The sequence below is a fragment of the Parasteatoda tepidariorum genome, chromosome 3 (genome assembly GCF_982258835.1).
Source record: "Parasteatoda tepidariorum strain Cologne lab strain chromosome 3, Ptep-v5.0, whole genome shotgun sequence".
NCBI lineage: Eukaryota > Metazoa > Arthropoda > Arachnida > Araneae > Theridiidae > Parasteatoda > Parasteatoda tepidariorum.
Window position 1 is genome coordinate 81,734,902 of NC_141757.1, and position 17,842 is coordinate 81,752,743.

The 17,842-nt window shown below is 29.4% G+C and overlaps 1 protein-coding gene across 5 annotated transcripts in view; it reads left to right on the forward strand.

The window, feature by feature from the left end:
• The first annotated feature begins 8,563 nt into the window (after positions 1-8,563).
• The window catches only part of LOC107447948 (serine/threonine-protein phosphatase 2A 56 kDa regulatory subunit delta isoform), a 28,206-nt gene continuing 18,927 nt past the window's right edge, over positions 8,564-17,842 (forward strand). For all 5 annotated transcript variants that reach the window (XR_011636976.2, XM_043041517.3, XM_071182136.2 and 2 more), the window contains exons 1-6: positions 8,564-8,897; positions 11,981-12,149; positions 12,382-12,581; positions 14,135-14,245; positions 15,424-15,516; positions 15,611-15,741. Coding sequence is in view for 4 of the 5 variants with exons in the window: in XM_043041517.3 (XP_042897451.1) it covers positions 8,871-8,897; positions 11,981-12,149; positions 12,382-12,581; positions 14,135-14,245; positions 15,424-15,516; positions 15,611-15,741 (731 nt within the window). In the remaining variant the exon portion in view is untranslated. The remainder of the gene's footprint in view (positions 8,898-11,980; positions 12,150-12,381; positions 12,582-14,134; positions 14,246-15,423; positions 15,517-15,610; positions 15,742-17,842) is intronic.

The following is a 17,842-nucleotide window of genomic DNA, read 5'->3' on the forward strand; positions in this document are numbered from 1 at the left end:
TGAAACACACTGTCTTGAATGCCGCTTTTTTGATAACCCTATACTTTGGTGATCAGTTGAAATAAATGATCGCCAAGCAAATTCTATCACCAAAAGCATTAACGGAATTTTGAGCTGAAATGGCCGAAAAGTTTGAGCGGGAGTGATGAAATGAAATCATCGAAGAAATATATATTTTCTGGAACACTTCCTTTCTCAAAATCAAGAATATCTTCAATATCCTTGTCAATAAAAGATATTTGTGGTCATGTTGAATATGCCGAAATAATTTGAAATTACTTTTTCCAGATCTCCATTTATTGCGGTCCCGCAGTGGACTGATCGTTAAGACACGGTTCCCAGCAGATCACCGAAGTCAAGCATCACTGGCTGCGGTCAGTGTGCGGGTGGGTGACCACTTGGATCAGTCTGCGTAGGGACCGAGGGTGTGCGGTATTGGTCCTCGTTAAACTGTGCTACCGTAAAGTGCTCGACTTCACGCGCAGGTCGTCGGGCTACCAAAGCGGGGGTGCCATCCCCTCCGCAGAGGATCAAAATTGTGATGGCATGTCTTCGGATTATCCGCCGGGATGTTTCCCACACCGTCGCCAATAGCCCATTGTGCAGCTCTAGTGCGACGTAAATTAACAACAACAACCATTTATTGCGGCTTTTTCACTGCTAATATCTGTTATTCGGTATGTATATTTTCCTCTCCTAAATTCTTTATTTGCACATATTTTAACTTCGTTTGGGTGATAAATAATTTAGTATCTCTTTCATAAGTTTATGTAGCATTATTGTCGGATCATTGTTCTTATTTAAAGCAAAAAATACTTTTATTCTTTATCCAAATTATTTTTTTGTTTAGTTTATAGCGAATCAAGTAATCAATGGCAAGAAGCATGAAGAATTTGGATGTACTTATATTCTATTGTATTTCCCTCATTAAATTTTAGTTGCTTTACATTTGTTAGGAATTTAAGAGTTCGTGTTTGTATTTTTAGTTTGTAAGATGCTGTTAAGAAAGCATTACTATTATTGTAAATGACATTTTTAAAATTTATTTCATAGTTAAGAATAATATGAAGAGTCTTCGTGTTTTGTATATCCAGATGAGTTGCTCTTAGTTTTGTTGCAGGTTTTGACTTTCTCGTCATCGGTTCATGAAATGTATCCTCTAAAGCAGTGCTTGCCATGTAGTACGCGTACCCCTAGGAGTACGGGAACAATTTAGCGGGGATACGCGTTCTTATGTGAAATATCTTGCAAGAAATGAAAATTTCCAAAAAAATTATTCAAAAGCAAAGCTGGCCATGAAAATTTACGATTACGTATTTTTCTATTGGCTATTTTTTGCAGAGTTAACAGTTAATAATTAATGGCGTCAATAGCCGGTTGTGATTTTTACCTTTTGTGCAATTTTTTTATGGTAAAGGTTTGTAATAAATTCTACTTCTCTTGATTATTGTTATAAAGTATAAATTTGCAAATCTTATGGCGTTTATGGATGGTGTTTTCTACACTAGGGAACGCTGCAAGCTCGGGACTGCCTAAATTTCCGGGTAACTGTTTCCGTTGTATTTTAAAGCCATTTGGCATCATTGTGTTTTGAGATTCTTGCAAACAATGTATTTGATTACTTATTACTTATGTTTACAATGCTAACAATACTTGTGTTTACAATACTAAAAGTGCCAACACTAACGTAAGATGGTGCACAGTTGCAACACGAACAAACAGTAATAAACAAATGGAAAGAGGCCAAATCAAGACTGCCAAAAAAGCGAGTTATTCAAAATCTAGCAACCATGTCACCATTCTTAATAATAAATAACAAAATAGCCAAAGCACTTTTTCATTCCAAATTCCCCAGAATTACATAATAACATTAATATCTTATGAAAGACGGCAGATTTGAGCTCAGAAATTATCTAATTTATTTCTTTTATTGAAATCAAAATTATCCGTTTGAAAACATCGCCTATCAGAATAACATGTAGTAAGCAGCTGCAAACTTTTTAACCGGAACTAGAGTAGGTCCCGAGCTCGAGATTGTTATTGTTTACATTTCTATTGAAAACACCATCCATTAGATACGAAAAAAATCAAGAAATTCATGATGACTTTTTACTTTGTCAGCTTTTATTAGGTCACACAACAGGAAAAGATATATTTAATGTTGTCAATAAATGTAGTCCCGCAGTGGACTGATCGTTAAGACACGGTTCCCAGCAGATCACCGAAGTCAAGCATCACTGGCTGCGGTCAGTGTGGAGGTGGGTGACCACTTCGATCAGCCTGCTTAGGGACTGACTGAGGGTGTGCGGTATTGGTCCTCGTTAAACTGTTCTACCGTAAAGTGCTTGACTTCGCGTGCAGGTCGTCGGGCTACCGGAGCTGGGGTGCCATCCCCTCCGCAGAGGATCAAAATTGTGATGGCATGTCTTCGGATCATCCTCAGGGATGTTTCCCAGACCGTCGCCAATAGCCCATAGTGCAGCTCTAGTGCGACGTAAATGAAAAACAACAACAACAATCAATCAATAAATGTATGCAAGAAAACAAAATTTCTTGGAATAAATGAGTAGAAATAAGCTCGGATGGAGAAAAAAATATGGTCGGAATTAATAAATAAAGGACTTATTTTTTATATCTTTTATCCGTCGTTGAACAGCCGACCCAATTTTTGGTTTTACGACTACTAATGATCAACTAAGAGACTTGAGGGACTAGTAGTTATCGACCATGTCAACCTTCATCTATGAAAAGGTACCCCGACATAGACTCGAGTTAACATGTCTTATATATACTAGTGAACTGTAGTTGTATTTTTTTAGTGGTCTTTACGCTACAGACTTATGGCGAAAATTAAAAATGTTGAGCCAACTGTTATATCCACACATTGTTGCATACACAGAGTGGCTTTGGCCGCAATTAAAATGCCCGCTGATCTACAGAAAGTTCTGAATGAAAGCGTGAAAATAGTTAACTTTATCAAAACTCGTCCTTTGAATTCATGACTTTTTTCGCTAATATGCGAAGAAATGGGAAGTAGTCACACCCAGCTTCTTTTTCACACAGATGTTTGTTGGCTATCACGGGGGGAAATTTTAAGCAGACTATTTGAACTGAGACATGAACTTCAATGTTTTCTTAAAGATAATTATGAGCTAAAGAGTTGTTTACATGATATTCAGTGGCTCAGTAAGCTGTCATATTTAGCTGAAATATTTTCAGTTTTAAATTGTTTGATTTTATCTTTACAAGGTAAAGAAATTATATTGTTTCATGCGTGTGATAAAGTAAACGCTACCATCGCAAAATTAAATTTATGGCAAAGAAGAGTTATAAAAATGGAGAAATAGATTCGTATCCCTCTCTTCATGAGTTTATAACAAGTTCCGCTACTACAATTGATGCTGATACTCTGAAATGATTAGCACAGCATTCGGGAAGAACTTGAAAAACTATTTCCCCGATTTAAAAAAAAAAGTAATGAATGGATAAGATATCCGTTTCATATTAATACAACAACCATGCCAGAAGGATTTGTCGCGTGCGGAATAAAAGCAATTATTGGAATTGGCTTCGACGGATTCTTGAAAAATAAACATGAGGAGTGAGTTAACTTTAACAAAATATGTATTCAGTCTTAAGAAAAAGTTGTGAAATATATTTTGCCTTTTCCAGCTTCATATTTATGTGAAATCGTTTTAAATATACTTTACTTTTCAAATCCAAATCAAAGTTTGGGATTACTTAACAAGGATCCATAAATTCTTTTCACGAAATAGCTGAGAACTTTTGTTTAGTTCCCACTTTCACACACAAAAAAAAAGAAGAAAAAAACTAACCATTTAGGACAAATTTAATGAAATTTCGAAAACTGTCCGGTTAATAGCTGGTAATATTTTATATTATAACTGTCGTTGAACAGCCGACCTACTTTTGAGTTTACAACTATCAATGTTCAACTCCGTAGCCGTGTAATTTTGAACCCACTCCAGAAGACAAAGGAACTCCTGGATCAAGAAATGGGAGAAATTTGTTTTCGTGGAGGACTTTTTGATGAAACCAATCCGCATTTGCGCTACGTGGAGAGGAAGACCACGAGAACATCCCACGGTTAGCCTGAGGGCAAGGGGACTATAACTCATGTTCCGTCCACCACTGAGAATATTTCGCTGCAGCACTGTGATCGGATGCGGAATTCGTATCCACCAACTATTGCTGGGATTCAAACCCGGTTCATCTGATTGGAAGCCGAGCGCTATATCTCCTGAACCATATGTTTGAAAAATTGCTATTATCACGTGTAAATTTAAAAATATAAAAAAACGAAAAAGCAAAGACGGAAGGAAATTAGTTTAAAGTTTTCGGAAAGAAGCTTTACACAAAGATTTTAATTAAATTGTTAGGAATTCTAGAAACGTTCTCAATTTTAATAATTCATCTACCGTTCTATGATATAATAATCATCTGCAAAGAAAAAAATTTTAAGAAGTGATTTTGGAAATAATTGTCGCAAACGAAAACACTTCATCAGTTTTGTTAATAATTTCAATTTAAAGCAAGATTGAAAGAGAAACTACAGTTTATTGATACATTAAATATGATAATATACCATCACAGAATATATATTATATAATTTAAAAAAAACTTTTTTGTTGATAAGATTGATATAAAAGATTGTTTTTGTTTAAATAAAAAAAAACTGTATTTGTTTTTTGCTTGCTGGAATAGAGAGGGGTGGGGATGGATATGGTGGCAAGATATGGTGGAATGGGGAGGTTATACAGAAAAGTGTAATAAGTTCGATGGAATAAAAAAAAATTATGACGATTCGATTGTTAGTTCGATAATTAGTAACTGCTAAACTTGTAGTTGGAAAAAAAAAAAAAAAACATTTTACTATCTATTGAAAGCAAATACGGAATTTAAATCTGATGTTCTGATAGGACCATTTTACAGTAAAATTTTAAAATAATCTTTTTTTTAACCGGAATTGCCATTTGTTCCAAAGTTATTGCATGTTAAAGTGCTTTATCTTGATATTTTTTCAATTCTTTTTACTTTAAATTTGGATTATTTATACATTGTGGTAGAAATTTCATTTTCCCCCTCACAAGATCATTATTTCTATTCTTTTTTTTTTCTCTTTTTTTTATAAACTCGCAATCGAGTGGATGTCAATCAAAAGTAGGAAAAAGAGAGAGAGAGAATTGCGTGCACATTTACAATGAAATTTTGAAAGACATAAAAAAAATTATAAAGCGTGAAAACCATTTCTTATTTGAATATTTGAAAGTTTTATCAACGAATAAAATTCTTCTAATTTATTTCTTAGTATTGAATTACACATTTTGTGTTCATTAAGTTAAAAAAAAATTATTTCAAGTTCAGATGGTTATTTTTCAAATTCAGGTAACTGTCCATTTCGTAATAATTAACATGTTAGCAAAATATTCTGACATAAAGTTAGAATAATTATATATTTTAAAACCAAAATGTTCTATGTCTTTTTTTGAAAAATATTGATGTTTAAAGAGAAATAAACAATGATGAATGAGAATCAATTACGAAATTACGTGGATTTTGGAACTAGCAGGGGTGTAGAACCTCATAGTATAGATAACAATGTAAAATCAAGCTTAAAACTTAATATAATCTTTTCCATTTGCAATAGGGTTTGTGGTTTTTAATATTCAACTTCGAAGCCTTATAATTTAAAACCAAAAAAAAAAAAAAAACTCTATTGTTTTACACATCAGGACATACTTTCTTTTTGATGGATTTTTTGATGGAACTAACCTGCTATCCTGTTACATGGAGAAGATAACCGAGAAATCCTCCCACGGTTAGCCGATGCCAATGGGCTTCTAATCCATGATCCGTCTACCACTGAAGATATTTTACGGCAGCACAGATAGGCGCGAGGCTGGAGCAAGATTCATATCGTCCAGCCATTACAAGGATTTGAACTTTTGGCTCACCTAAACAGACTTTTTAGTAATTTAATAAATAATATTAAACGTAATAAATAATAATTATTATAATAAATAATGATAAATATAATAAATAATAATGATTATACTAAATAATGATAACCATGATAAATAATAATAATTATAGTAAATAACAATAATTATAATAAATTACAATAATTATAATTAAAGTTAATAGCAGTATACACAAAAAAATTACTTAAATTTCAAAAAAATTTAAAGAAAAGTTACATTGAGAAATAAATAAAATAAATGTACTTAAAACAGTATTATTAAAAGAAAAAAGATTTCATCGCCGCAAGACGATCACAGGTAACCCATTGTCAAAATGGTTGTTCTCTAATTTTTTTTGGAGAAGCAACTTTATTTTGTTTTTATCGTTAACTGTTAATCCCGAACTGCTCAATAAACAATTTCGCAGACATATTTGAATGCAGTTCAGACTCATTCTATTGTAAATTCTTTTGATAACTAAATAGGAATTGAACAGCCAATCGAGATCAATATTAACATTTTTGGATTGGTACAATGGTGTTTGAAGGAGATTGTGGGCTGCATCATGCACCTGTTTCGGATTCACAAGTTCATACATGAAATATGATTTGAAAGTTAGACTTTTTTTCAATTTTACGAGAATAATGAATGAATCATTTATATTGCGTGGAAGACAATCTACGGTCTTCTGCAAGTCATTGGGTACGTTGATAATGGATCCTTTTGTCCCTAACTGGTGATTAACACCCAGTTCTCGTATTTGCATGAAAGTGATTCAGAGAGTTACCATTCGCTCTTCTGTAGGGTTCAATTCTCTTAACCGCTTTGGTAGTTTTGTGAGGGACGGGCTTCATGCTTGTATTTTCGAACGGAATCCTTTCGTTTTTCCGTTCGTATGTAACGCTTAAGGTATTCCCGTCTACGTTCTTTGGCTTCGGCTTTTTCAGCCTCTGTAAGATTGGGCCTTGGCATCGCTTTTTTCTTGCTTCAACTCTAACTTTTGGGACCAAGTCAATCAGTTTGGGCCCTTTTTATTTGCGATATTCACCTGTTGCGATATTCATCCAGTTTGAACTGTAGGTTAGAATTTCTGATTCGTAATTAAAACAATAAAAACAAAAATATTGTTCAAATGATGAAATTCTCTTTTATTCACAACTCAAAAAATATTTATGAGACCTCTCTGGTCACATATCTCAAAAATAAACCCACCAACTTAATGCAGAACAAAATTAAAAGGGAAAAAAAGAATTCTGAAAAATTTACAATTTATTAATTATTATTTTTAATTCCATGCGTCGGCTGGACAAAATTTTGCACAAAGATTATTGTCAATAAAAATAAAGCGTACTTTTTTACCGTTTAATAAATGTCAAACGATTAGCAAGCTTAGACACTTATTTAAATAAGTTTATCACAAAATTTTGCTTAAATAATGTTATATGGGAAACTATTGAAAAAAAAAATGTGAAATTACTGAAATGGTTGGATTACTTAATTAGGAAAAAAAACCCGCCAATTGTAGTTTTAAGCCTTTAATTTGGAATTGTAATCAAAATCAAAAATGAAATAATAGCAGAGAATATAAAAAAAGGATATAAATAAAGTTTACAGGTAAATAATTCTAAGGTCGGAATAACGAAATATTTAACGATTAAACAATACATATGTAACTTTTATTAATTTTAAGCTCATGCCAACCGAAGAATGATGTTAAATTTGGATGTTTATGTGAGAAAATTGGATAATATGGGGTTTTCTAATTAACACAAATGCGCTTACGACAATTGTAAAAGATGGTTTCAGACTATTATGTTATTATATAAGACATAAAAAATTCTTAGTATAAATAAATACTTCACAAAACTAAAGTACTCCCTTAAAAACCAATATCACAACACAATTCATCGCCATCCTTTCTTTTACATCATTATTAGTAAAGCAAAATACGCAATCTATACTAAAAATCGGAAGAAAAATACAACCACTCCCAATTACATCCTAAATTCTATTTAAATGCAAAAAATTATTAATAACAAATCATTTCTGCCATTCTATTACAGGGCTCTTTTAAATATGATGCTTTTAAGTTCACTAAAATCCAACATTTCACTTCATATTATACCTTTTTTTTTATTTAATTTGAGTGCATCAATTGTATGATGTTAGAATGAATGATTAAAGTAAGCAGATAAAAATTATTTAATGCTATTCAATTTAGTTAAATTTTAGCATGTAATTATACAATTATAGATATTTTATCAACTAGGGGCGTCGCAATGGGAGGTCACGGATGGTTTCCGTGACTCCCAAAGATTTTAACCATTCGGCAAATTTTGCTAGGCCATTCAACATATTAACGAAAATAAATTTTGTCTCATTTTATTTAAGAATCTACCGATCGTAGCCCTTAATGTAATTAAAATAAATTACAAGAAATATCAAAGTATAAAAAATGGAGCAATAAATAAAACATGGAAGAAAAGAGTGAGAAGCATGCTCGAAAGTTAGCGAGCGATAATAATCAGAAACATCGATTAAGCAATAACGATAATAACGATGACAATTACAGCCAATCAAATAGGTGAATTCAATTAAGGCGTCTGGTAGCCAAGCAACAGCCAGAATGAGAAATTTTAAATTCATTTTGAGAAATTTTAAATATGAACAATTCTGTACTCCATAAAAAATTAAATTTTTTTTTTATTTACTATTTAAAGACAAAACGACTCTTTTAAAGATAAACAGCTGCCATTTTATTTTCTTTCTTTATTTTTTCGATTTGATGCTCGGTTGACACCACGGAAAATGGAATTTTTGGCAACGACAAATGTATGTGTAGCGTAGCGTAGGCCTTGAGCCATGGTAATGTTTGTGTAATGTAAAGAAATGCCGAATAAATCTGAAAAAGAAAAGGTTCGTATTTGTTGCTCGAAGTTTACTAGAACAACACAAATTATGAAATAGTAAATTATAAAATATTCATTTTACTTTGAAACATTTACATCAAAGCTACTTTTGTTTGCTGTCATCACAATCCCATAAGTCATATTTATCTTGGATATAAATCAATCATTGCTAAATATAGTCTTATAAATGTTTAATTAATTCTTAGATTTGTTATTGCATATTAATAAAGTCAATGCGATGTTAAGGATTCATGAATTATTGGTTTTTGTTGTGTATTCCTCGATTAATTGAATAAGTCTTATGTCCCCGGAACGTCATCATTTGTTTACAAATAAAACCTTCCCGTACAATTTTTTTCTAATTTGACTGTTACCAATTTACATTTTCAAAATGATTTACTTTTAGAGGCTTGCTCTCGCATCTGATTAATTCATGGATTATCTTAGTAACGTATTTGTGACGTCTGTATTATGGTGTTTTGTAACATCGTAGATGCGAACATTCATCTGCATATATGATTATCGTAATCTGCGTTTGCATTAGAAATTTTATTTAGGTTGTAATAAAGATAATAAGTTGCAAATGTACTTAATTATTAGTTCACAGAAAATAAAATCCCTTGAATGCTTTCGTTAGGATATTTTAAAACATAGTGTAGAACAATGTAATTTCATAATTCATTTAGTAATATGAATTAGTTTAAAAATGAAAAAGTTTTGTGTGCAAATAGTGGATTTTAGTTCAATAATTAATAACAGTTAAAAAATGCCTGATCTATTTTATGCAGTGAATTATTAAGGTTTTAAAACCTAATTAATTTTTTTTTTTTTTTTTTTTAATTTAGCTTAATATTTATATGCTATATTCTATGTTTATCATTTACTATTAAACTCTCGAGTGATGAAATTAGAAGCTTTTTTGAATTAACTTGGTTTTAATTACATAATTTATGCTTGTATAATTTTTCCAAAAAAAATAACAAAAAAACCCTGATTTATTTGTAAATTTTTAAAAGATAAAATGGTACTTTAATTTGGAATGTAAAGAATTATTGTAGTTTGAAATTTATATTTGTAGCTAAATATTGAAAGTTCTCTTTGTGAATATCAGTCTTCATATTTTAAATGATTTTTTTTAACATCTACTTTCGTATATTAACTATTTGCAAAGAGGAAAAATATTTTAGTTTTTTTTTTTTTCAAGGAAAAAAGAAATTTGTTAAACTTTTCTAATGTGTTTTTGAATAATGTAATAAAGTAGTTAAATGGTTGAAATTTATTAAAATTTAACTTACTTATTCATTCCTCGACATTGTGCAGATAGAACCACACTTGATTCAAAATATTTTTATTAATCAGGCATTAAAAAAATTTATAAATGTAGCTTTTTTAGCAATGAAAAGAAAACTATTTTTTTCTTCTTCAAGACGATTATTTTTTAAATCCTAATTATTAATAAAACTTTAAAAAATTGTACTCTATAATTTTTTCCTCTACGAAAATCTCAAATGTTTGTCGAATTTTTATTTTTTTCTTAAAAACAATTAAATACAACTTGATTTCTTATGTTTTACTTTGTTATAATTACAATATAACTTAGATAATTTTAAACTTATTCTTATTTAATATTTTAACTTGAAATTACATATATTCATTTAAAATAAAGTTCAAGTTCATAGATATTGAGAAGAAAGATGCCCATCTATTAAGTATTATATTTGGGTGCTAAGATCTCATAAATGAATTTACAAGTGTGATACTCTGGTTTATAGAAAAAAATGAACCAGTCACTTATTACTTGTACAAAACATTTTCTTTTATTAAATTTTATCTGTGGATGACAAAAATAATAGTGAGACAAAACTCTCATGCAGAGTTAATTTTCTTCTATATAGCATATCGCATATTTGAACTCAACAAAGCGCGTATTTATAACTGAACTTCGTTTAAAAGCGTTAAATAAACTAAAGCTTTTACTAATTTTAAGTTGGTCCCTCCTACATAATAGTGAAAAAATATCTTGCATTTTAATTAAAATATTTATTAAGTTACATGTGATATGAATATTGCCAATTGGCCGTCTTTTAGAATGTTTTTTAATAAAAATAATTTATAAATTATTATTTCAACTAATATAAAATTATGTTTTTAAAATATTTTCAAATAAATTTCCTAATAGAAAGATCAGAATCAAAGATTCTCTGTTTCTGTTAGTATTTTTTTTAAAAATTTATTTCCATCTCAGTGTTTAGCAACATTAATAATATTAAAAGTGAAAGATTTTTTCTATAAAACTAAATAAATGACTCTGTTTATTTATTATTATAAGTGTGTGTAAGAAAATTTAATCCAAAATCATCCATGTATTAGTAAAACTAAATTAAATAATGTATTTCTGAATATCTTTCTGGTAAATCTTGATTATTATTAGTAATTAGGACCAAATTTACTTTTGCTGTACAAATTGCCAATTCTACTTGCACAAATCATACCCTAAATTATTAATACCCTATTTAACCCTGTACAACACTGTCATCCTTGCACTATTCAACAAATACTGAGTAACCGCATGTTTAATTTGAAAAATAAAAAATTTAATTCACTTAAGGTTTTCAGAGGAAAGATATTTAAATAATCACAGTTTTATTATAAATGTGCTACTAGTTTTTTACTGTTGTTAAAGAGTAACCATAATTATTTTAAAACTGATCAGAATTGTGACCTAGCTACTGTTCAAATGTCAGAAATTTTTTTTTTGCGAAGATCATTGTGAAAAATAATATTAAAAAATTATCATTTGCAATATTAATAATTAAATTCATGTTTAGTGGGTACAAGTAGTGCTGAAGTAGTGATTTTTAACATAATAATGTACTATAATTGTTAATAACATACTTGATATGAGAATAACATGATTAGTTGCAAATATTTTGATTTAGAGAGAATGCATTATTTAAAGAGTAAATTCAGGTTTAATATGTATTTAGACGTGGTGATAAATTTTATTATTTTTTTCTTTCTTCTTCTTTTTAAGTATTTGAGTTCAAGCATTGATACTGTCATCCCTCATAATCATTATTCTTTTTTCAGTTTTCCACTGTTGTCACTGGAGATAATAAAAACGCTGTACCTCCACCTACACAGTTAACTAAAATCAAATACAGTGGTCCCCCATATATCAAAAAAGACAAGCGACAAACTTCATCTAGGTTTAATATATCTAAAAACAGAGAACTGCAGAAACTACCTCTACTCAAAGGTATGTGAAGCTTCATATATATTAAAAAATTATATATACTTAATATCATTGTAAATCCAACTCTTCAGTTTTTAAATATAACCTATTGAAAGTAGAATCTGTGGTAGATTAAGAAAAAGTATAGGAAGTTTCGTTTAAAGTGTTTTTATTCATTATTATTACCACTATAAAGAAACAAATTTGTTAATTTTAACTTTTTAATGTATTTTTAAAATTGGTCATTTAATTTTAGATGCGCAAGGTAATGAGTGGGAAGAGTTGTTCATCCAAAAGCTCCGGCAATGTTGTGTACTATTTGACTTTGCTACGGATCCCCTCAGTGACTTGAAATATAAAGAAGTCAAGCGAGCTGCTTTAAATGAAATGCTTGACTATATTTTCACTCAAAGAGGAGTAATAACAGAGGCAATATATCCTGAAATTGTACACATGGTAAGTTATTTTCTTTGGGAAATTATTTTTCTGTATAAACATGTATAATTAAAATTAAGTAAAGAAAATTCAAAAACATTTTATATATAAATGTAGTTTTGAGTTAAATGAAAGAAATTTTGTCTGTGTGAAAAATATTGCTTCGAGACACAGTAAAAAGTCTCGTATCAAGTCACAGTCTCAAAACACAGTAAAATAAAAGGACTTTTTTCAAATTTTCCTAAACAGGAATTTTTGGTCAAATGGAAACCACTGAATACTTTTTAAAGCAGCTGTTGTTTCCCTGATGAACATGAAAGAGATTTTGACCTTTACATCAACTTCCAGATGAAATCCAATTACATAAAATCTTCTGATTTGTTTATGAACTGAGAGACCTTCTTCCCCACTCATTTTCACAACTAATGCTTCAATACACTAAAAAATCACCTTGTACTAGAAACTAAATGAAAGGTTCAAAAAGAATGACTGTCACTAGAGTTCACCCATTAGCAGGGGAAAAAAATAGTGCTTCACCCCATTGTCTAAAATCCACCCGACTTCACCAATTATAGGTTTATATGAACTAATGGCAACCCTCTATCAGTTCGAAGAACAAATGCACTATCTTCACTTGTTCTGTTCAGGAAAAGGAATTAACTTGCTTAAATTAAGATTGATTTCATTAGGTGTAATATTTACTTCCTCTTAAATTTGATAAATTTACTTTTTATGTTCATATTAAATAATGCATTTTTGATTGTTTTGCACGATATTGCTGCAAAGAAGCTGTTTTCCTTCGGCTTGAGTAAAAATTTGTGTCGTTGTAACAAAGTTCAATTGTTCTATCTTATATTTATTTTTAGGATAGTTGATTCTATTAGTACATTTCTAAAATTATTTACACTTATTTTAAAAATTTACTAATGTGGACTCAAGTATTATAATACATTTTGGTTTAAAGTGGGTAAAAATTATGTGTAAAATCAAATCAACTACAGTAGCATTTGATTGTAAAAAGACTGTTACACTACTTTTCAGCTAATCACCTCAACTTCTGGGAATCTTACAATATTTTGAAAGATTTTAATAATTAAGTTGATGATCTTTCTAGTATCCCATTCTTTTCTAAAGTTAGAAAATCTACATCTTACACATTTGCTGTTCTTATCCTACACACCCGTATCTTATCACCCATTTTTCTTCTACCACTATTAGTTAAACATATTATTCTCATGTTTTCTTCTCTCATTTTGTGTTGGGTCACTAATAAAAGTTATTTTTATAGAACTAGGAACTACAATATGTCCATTTGTGTCATTATTTGTGCTTGCTGGATAACTTTTTTTTTCTTCTTAATTTCATTATTTGCACCTTTGATTTGTTTAATGCTGAATGTTCTATCTATAAACTTTATACTTATATTTTACATTGCAGGGCTTAAATTTAATTCCTAATTTTTGCTTTGGCAATACATTGAACAACTATTTTTAGTTTAAAATTTCTGTTGGAATGTCTACTTTTGTACCTAACTTCTTTTAAAGTGACAATGATGACCTAAATTCCTTTTATAGTTTAGTTGCAATGTGTTTCGCACATTACCGCCATCATCCAATCCTAGTGGAGCAGAATTTGATCCTGAGGAAGATGAACCTACTCTGGAAGCTGCTTGGCCACACCTTCAAGTAAAAAAAAATTATCTTCTAGTGACTTTAGCTCTAACATGTTACATACTCATAGGCTCATGAACTCACGTTCTGAAATGATTTATCTATGTAGTTACTGACTTCAGAACATATGTATATGAATGATGGAGAATCAGAAGCATTATTGCTAAATCTCTGTATTATGTGCTTTATCCAGAAATTACTATTTTTATCCTTTCATTACAGATCTTAACTCTTAATTCAATTTTTTTTAAAATAAAACTGTTTTCAATTTTCTTGCAACCTGCGTAAAAAAGTTTTAATTTTCTTTTAATCGTATACAATTTTGATATATTTTGCTCTCAAAAAATAAATTCCACTCTTATTAATTATACAAATGGTTTTTATCAAAAAAATCTCTTAAATTTTTTTTTTTCTTCAATAGGTATCAATGTATATATATTTTCTGGAAAAGTAGTTCGTGACTAACAATTATTTAATCACAAAATTGATTTTTATTATTTTCGCATTGCCTTGCCTTAACCTTGTTTGCCCACCCATAACAAAGAATTATGATGCACTGTAGGGAACTTAACTACATTTTAAATCTACTATTTTGCTCAAAGCGACTGATTTTCCTGCCCCTAATTAATACTAAAAGTTCAGATTTTGAACATGACTTAAAAACCGGAAGAACAAATCAGCTTTTTAAATTTTCAACAACCTTTTCTCTGCAACCTCTTTTATATTCAAAGTAAAATGAAGATGTAGTTGTTTGAACTAGTTAATGTTATTAAATACATCACTGATGTTAAAGAAATTTTTTTTTCACTTCAAAGATTCTAGGCCATTTTTGAGGAGATCTGTAAAATAAATACTTAAAAATATTCATACTGTATTAGAAAGACACTATGCCTAGTGCTGCTGATTTTTAACTCCTGTTGCTCTTGTGTATTTTTAATAGATTTTTTTACTTAAAATATCCTCATATAAATGTTCCTTTCTTTCTTTCTTTTTTTTCATTCTGTTTGAACATCAAGTTTTCTACTATGTTCCTTTGATTATAAATAAATTTGTTAAAAGTTTTTATTTCTTATTATATTTTTCAAAAATATTTAAATGATGAACTATTTTTAATTTTCTATGTTGAAGCACATTAAAAATATCTTATTTGTTTAACATGAAGTAACATTTATGTTTCATAAATTTGATTGCAGTTGGTGTATGAATTTTTCCTCAGATTTTTAGAATCACCTGATTTTCAGCCAAATATTGTTAAGCGTTACATTGATCAAAAATTTGTTCTTCAGGTAGGATTTATTTTTCATCTTTCAATTCTATTTATTGTATTGAAGTATTTGTAACTATATTTTGGTATTTTTATTCCATTTTATTATTACGTAGTTATTGGAATTGTTTGATAGTGAAGATCCACGTGAACGGGACTTCTTAAAAACTACGCTTCACAGAATATATGGAAAATTTTTGGGTTTAAGAGCATACATACGTAAGCAAATAAATAATATTTTTTACAGGTATGTATTGTTTATTATTCTTTTCATAAAATTACAGATTAAATACATTTTTTTAACCCGCATTATTTTTTTAAAATTATAAAAATTTGCATAGTTTTCTTAACTTACTTATAATCCAGTTACATTTACACAATTATTGTTTCCCCAAATATTTAAAAATGCTATGTAGCAGAGTATTTATAACTTTTTATCAGTAGTTGTCTGCAATATAACTGAAATAATTTGCAATTAAGCATCAGTTCAAAAACTTTTTATATTCAATTTTAAGTAAGAATATTTTAATTTAAGTTAAATGGAAAATGAAGTACTCAGAAACTCTTAATTCTGAATTATTATCAATACCCAAGTCTTAACTTTTCAAAAATATTTTGTAGGGTTATTTTAGTCTAAATGTTATACCTTTTTAAAGCTAAGTACTATGTTGTGTTTAAGATTTTACCAAGGTGTTAGTAAAATAACCATCATTACTTCTGATGCAATTATCAAAAATAGCATAACTTTCAATAATTTAATATTATTACCTTTTTATAAAACACTTTCCGTAAGTCTTTCATTCTTATTAACTGTCCCTAAATATAGATTGGGCACTATTTGCTCAATAATCAGATTTGCAAAAACACATGCCTTTTACATGTTATTGAGTATCTTTTAAAGGGAAAAAAAAATTTAAATTTTAGCGTTGTAGCATGTTTTTTAATAATTACTAGGTGAGAAGTACATACCAAAAAATTTTTTAATAAATTGCTTACATCAATATTGCTAAAGTGAAACACCAAAAAATTTCAAGATGTTGATTTTTTGAAATGTGCCCCTGCCAGATAAATCTGCAACATGTATGGATAAGAGAGGGTGTAAGAGTGTTTTGTGGGGTACAGAATGGCATCAATTTCTTGTACTAACCTCTCCGATCCAGTTTTTCCCCCCAGTTCCCAACTGTTCTACACAAAAGAGTGTTTTTTCTTAAAATCCTGTTACGAAAGATCGATTTTAGTTATCTACTCTTTTTGAGGCCATATGGTACATTAGTAAGTGCTGTTATATGGAGTTGGATAATTCAATTCAGAACATGTTCAAACAAATTCTAGCGTGTCTTTCTTAAATCTCTAGTTCAAGGACAGATGTAGACTTGTATTGTTGTAATTTTTTTGGACCAATTTGTTAGTTTCTGAGGTTGTCATACACACTTTTTGAAATAGGGTTTTTATAGTCTCTGATATTTATTTTGTTAAAGTATATACAGTAGGCAAATTTAAAAAAAAATGAAAATCTTTAGTAACTTTTGATTTAATTATGTTTTCTAGTACTAGGACTTAATGTGAAGGATTTGATGGCCTAACCTTAAGCATGCAACTTAATTTGAGCAGATAGTATTTTAAATTACCAAATTGGATACAAAAAGTATTTTCTCTAAATAAACTCTTCCCCCCCCTACCCTACTTTTTACAGATTTGGATTCATAAACCTTAATTATGAGGGTGGAGAGGGTCACTGCAATCTTGAAAATATTGTCCTAATAGTTTAGGCGAGCGAGCTGATAAAAGTTTGTTTCTCTTACTATTAATTTTACTATACTAAAAGTAGTCTTATTTTAAAATTTTTATTCTTCAAAAACTATTTGACTGATTTTGTTCTAATTTTGGATTTCGAAACTTTACACCGAGTAGGTTAAATTGGTGTATAAATTTGTTCACCTTGCGATTTAAAATTTTTTGATCCTTAATAAATTAAATGATAAAAGTGGTAAATAATTTTTGAAAATAATTTTTTTCATGGCTTTTTAATTCTAGATACATCTTTGGATAAGTGAGTTTTATTATTAAGGACAATGTTTATTAAAATTTTTTTTATTTGCTTTAAAAAAAATTTTTTATGGTGAAGTATGCAGTTAAGGAACTTGGCATTAAGGGGTCCAAACTTTCAACTGCTGTTTTGCCTAAAATATTGGGACCATATTTTCTAAGATTGCAGCTATCCCTAAATTTTTTATGATAAGAAATCCAAATATGATGCGAAGGAGCATGTTTATTCAGAAACTACAATTTTGTGTCTAACTTCGCAATTTAAATTATTGTCTGTAGAAATTGATTTACAAATTTAGGGT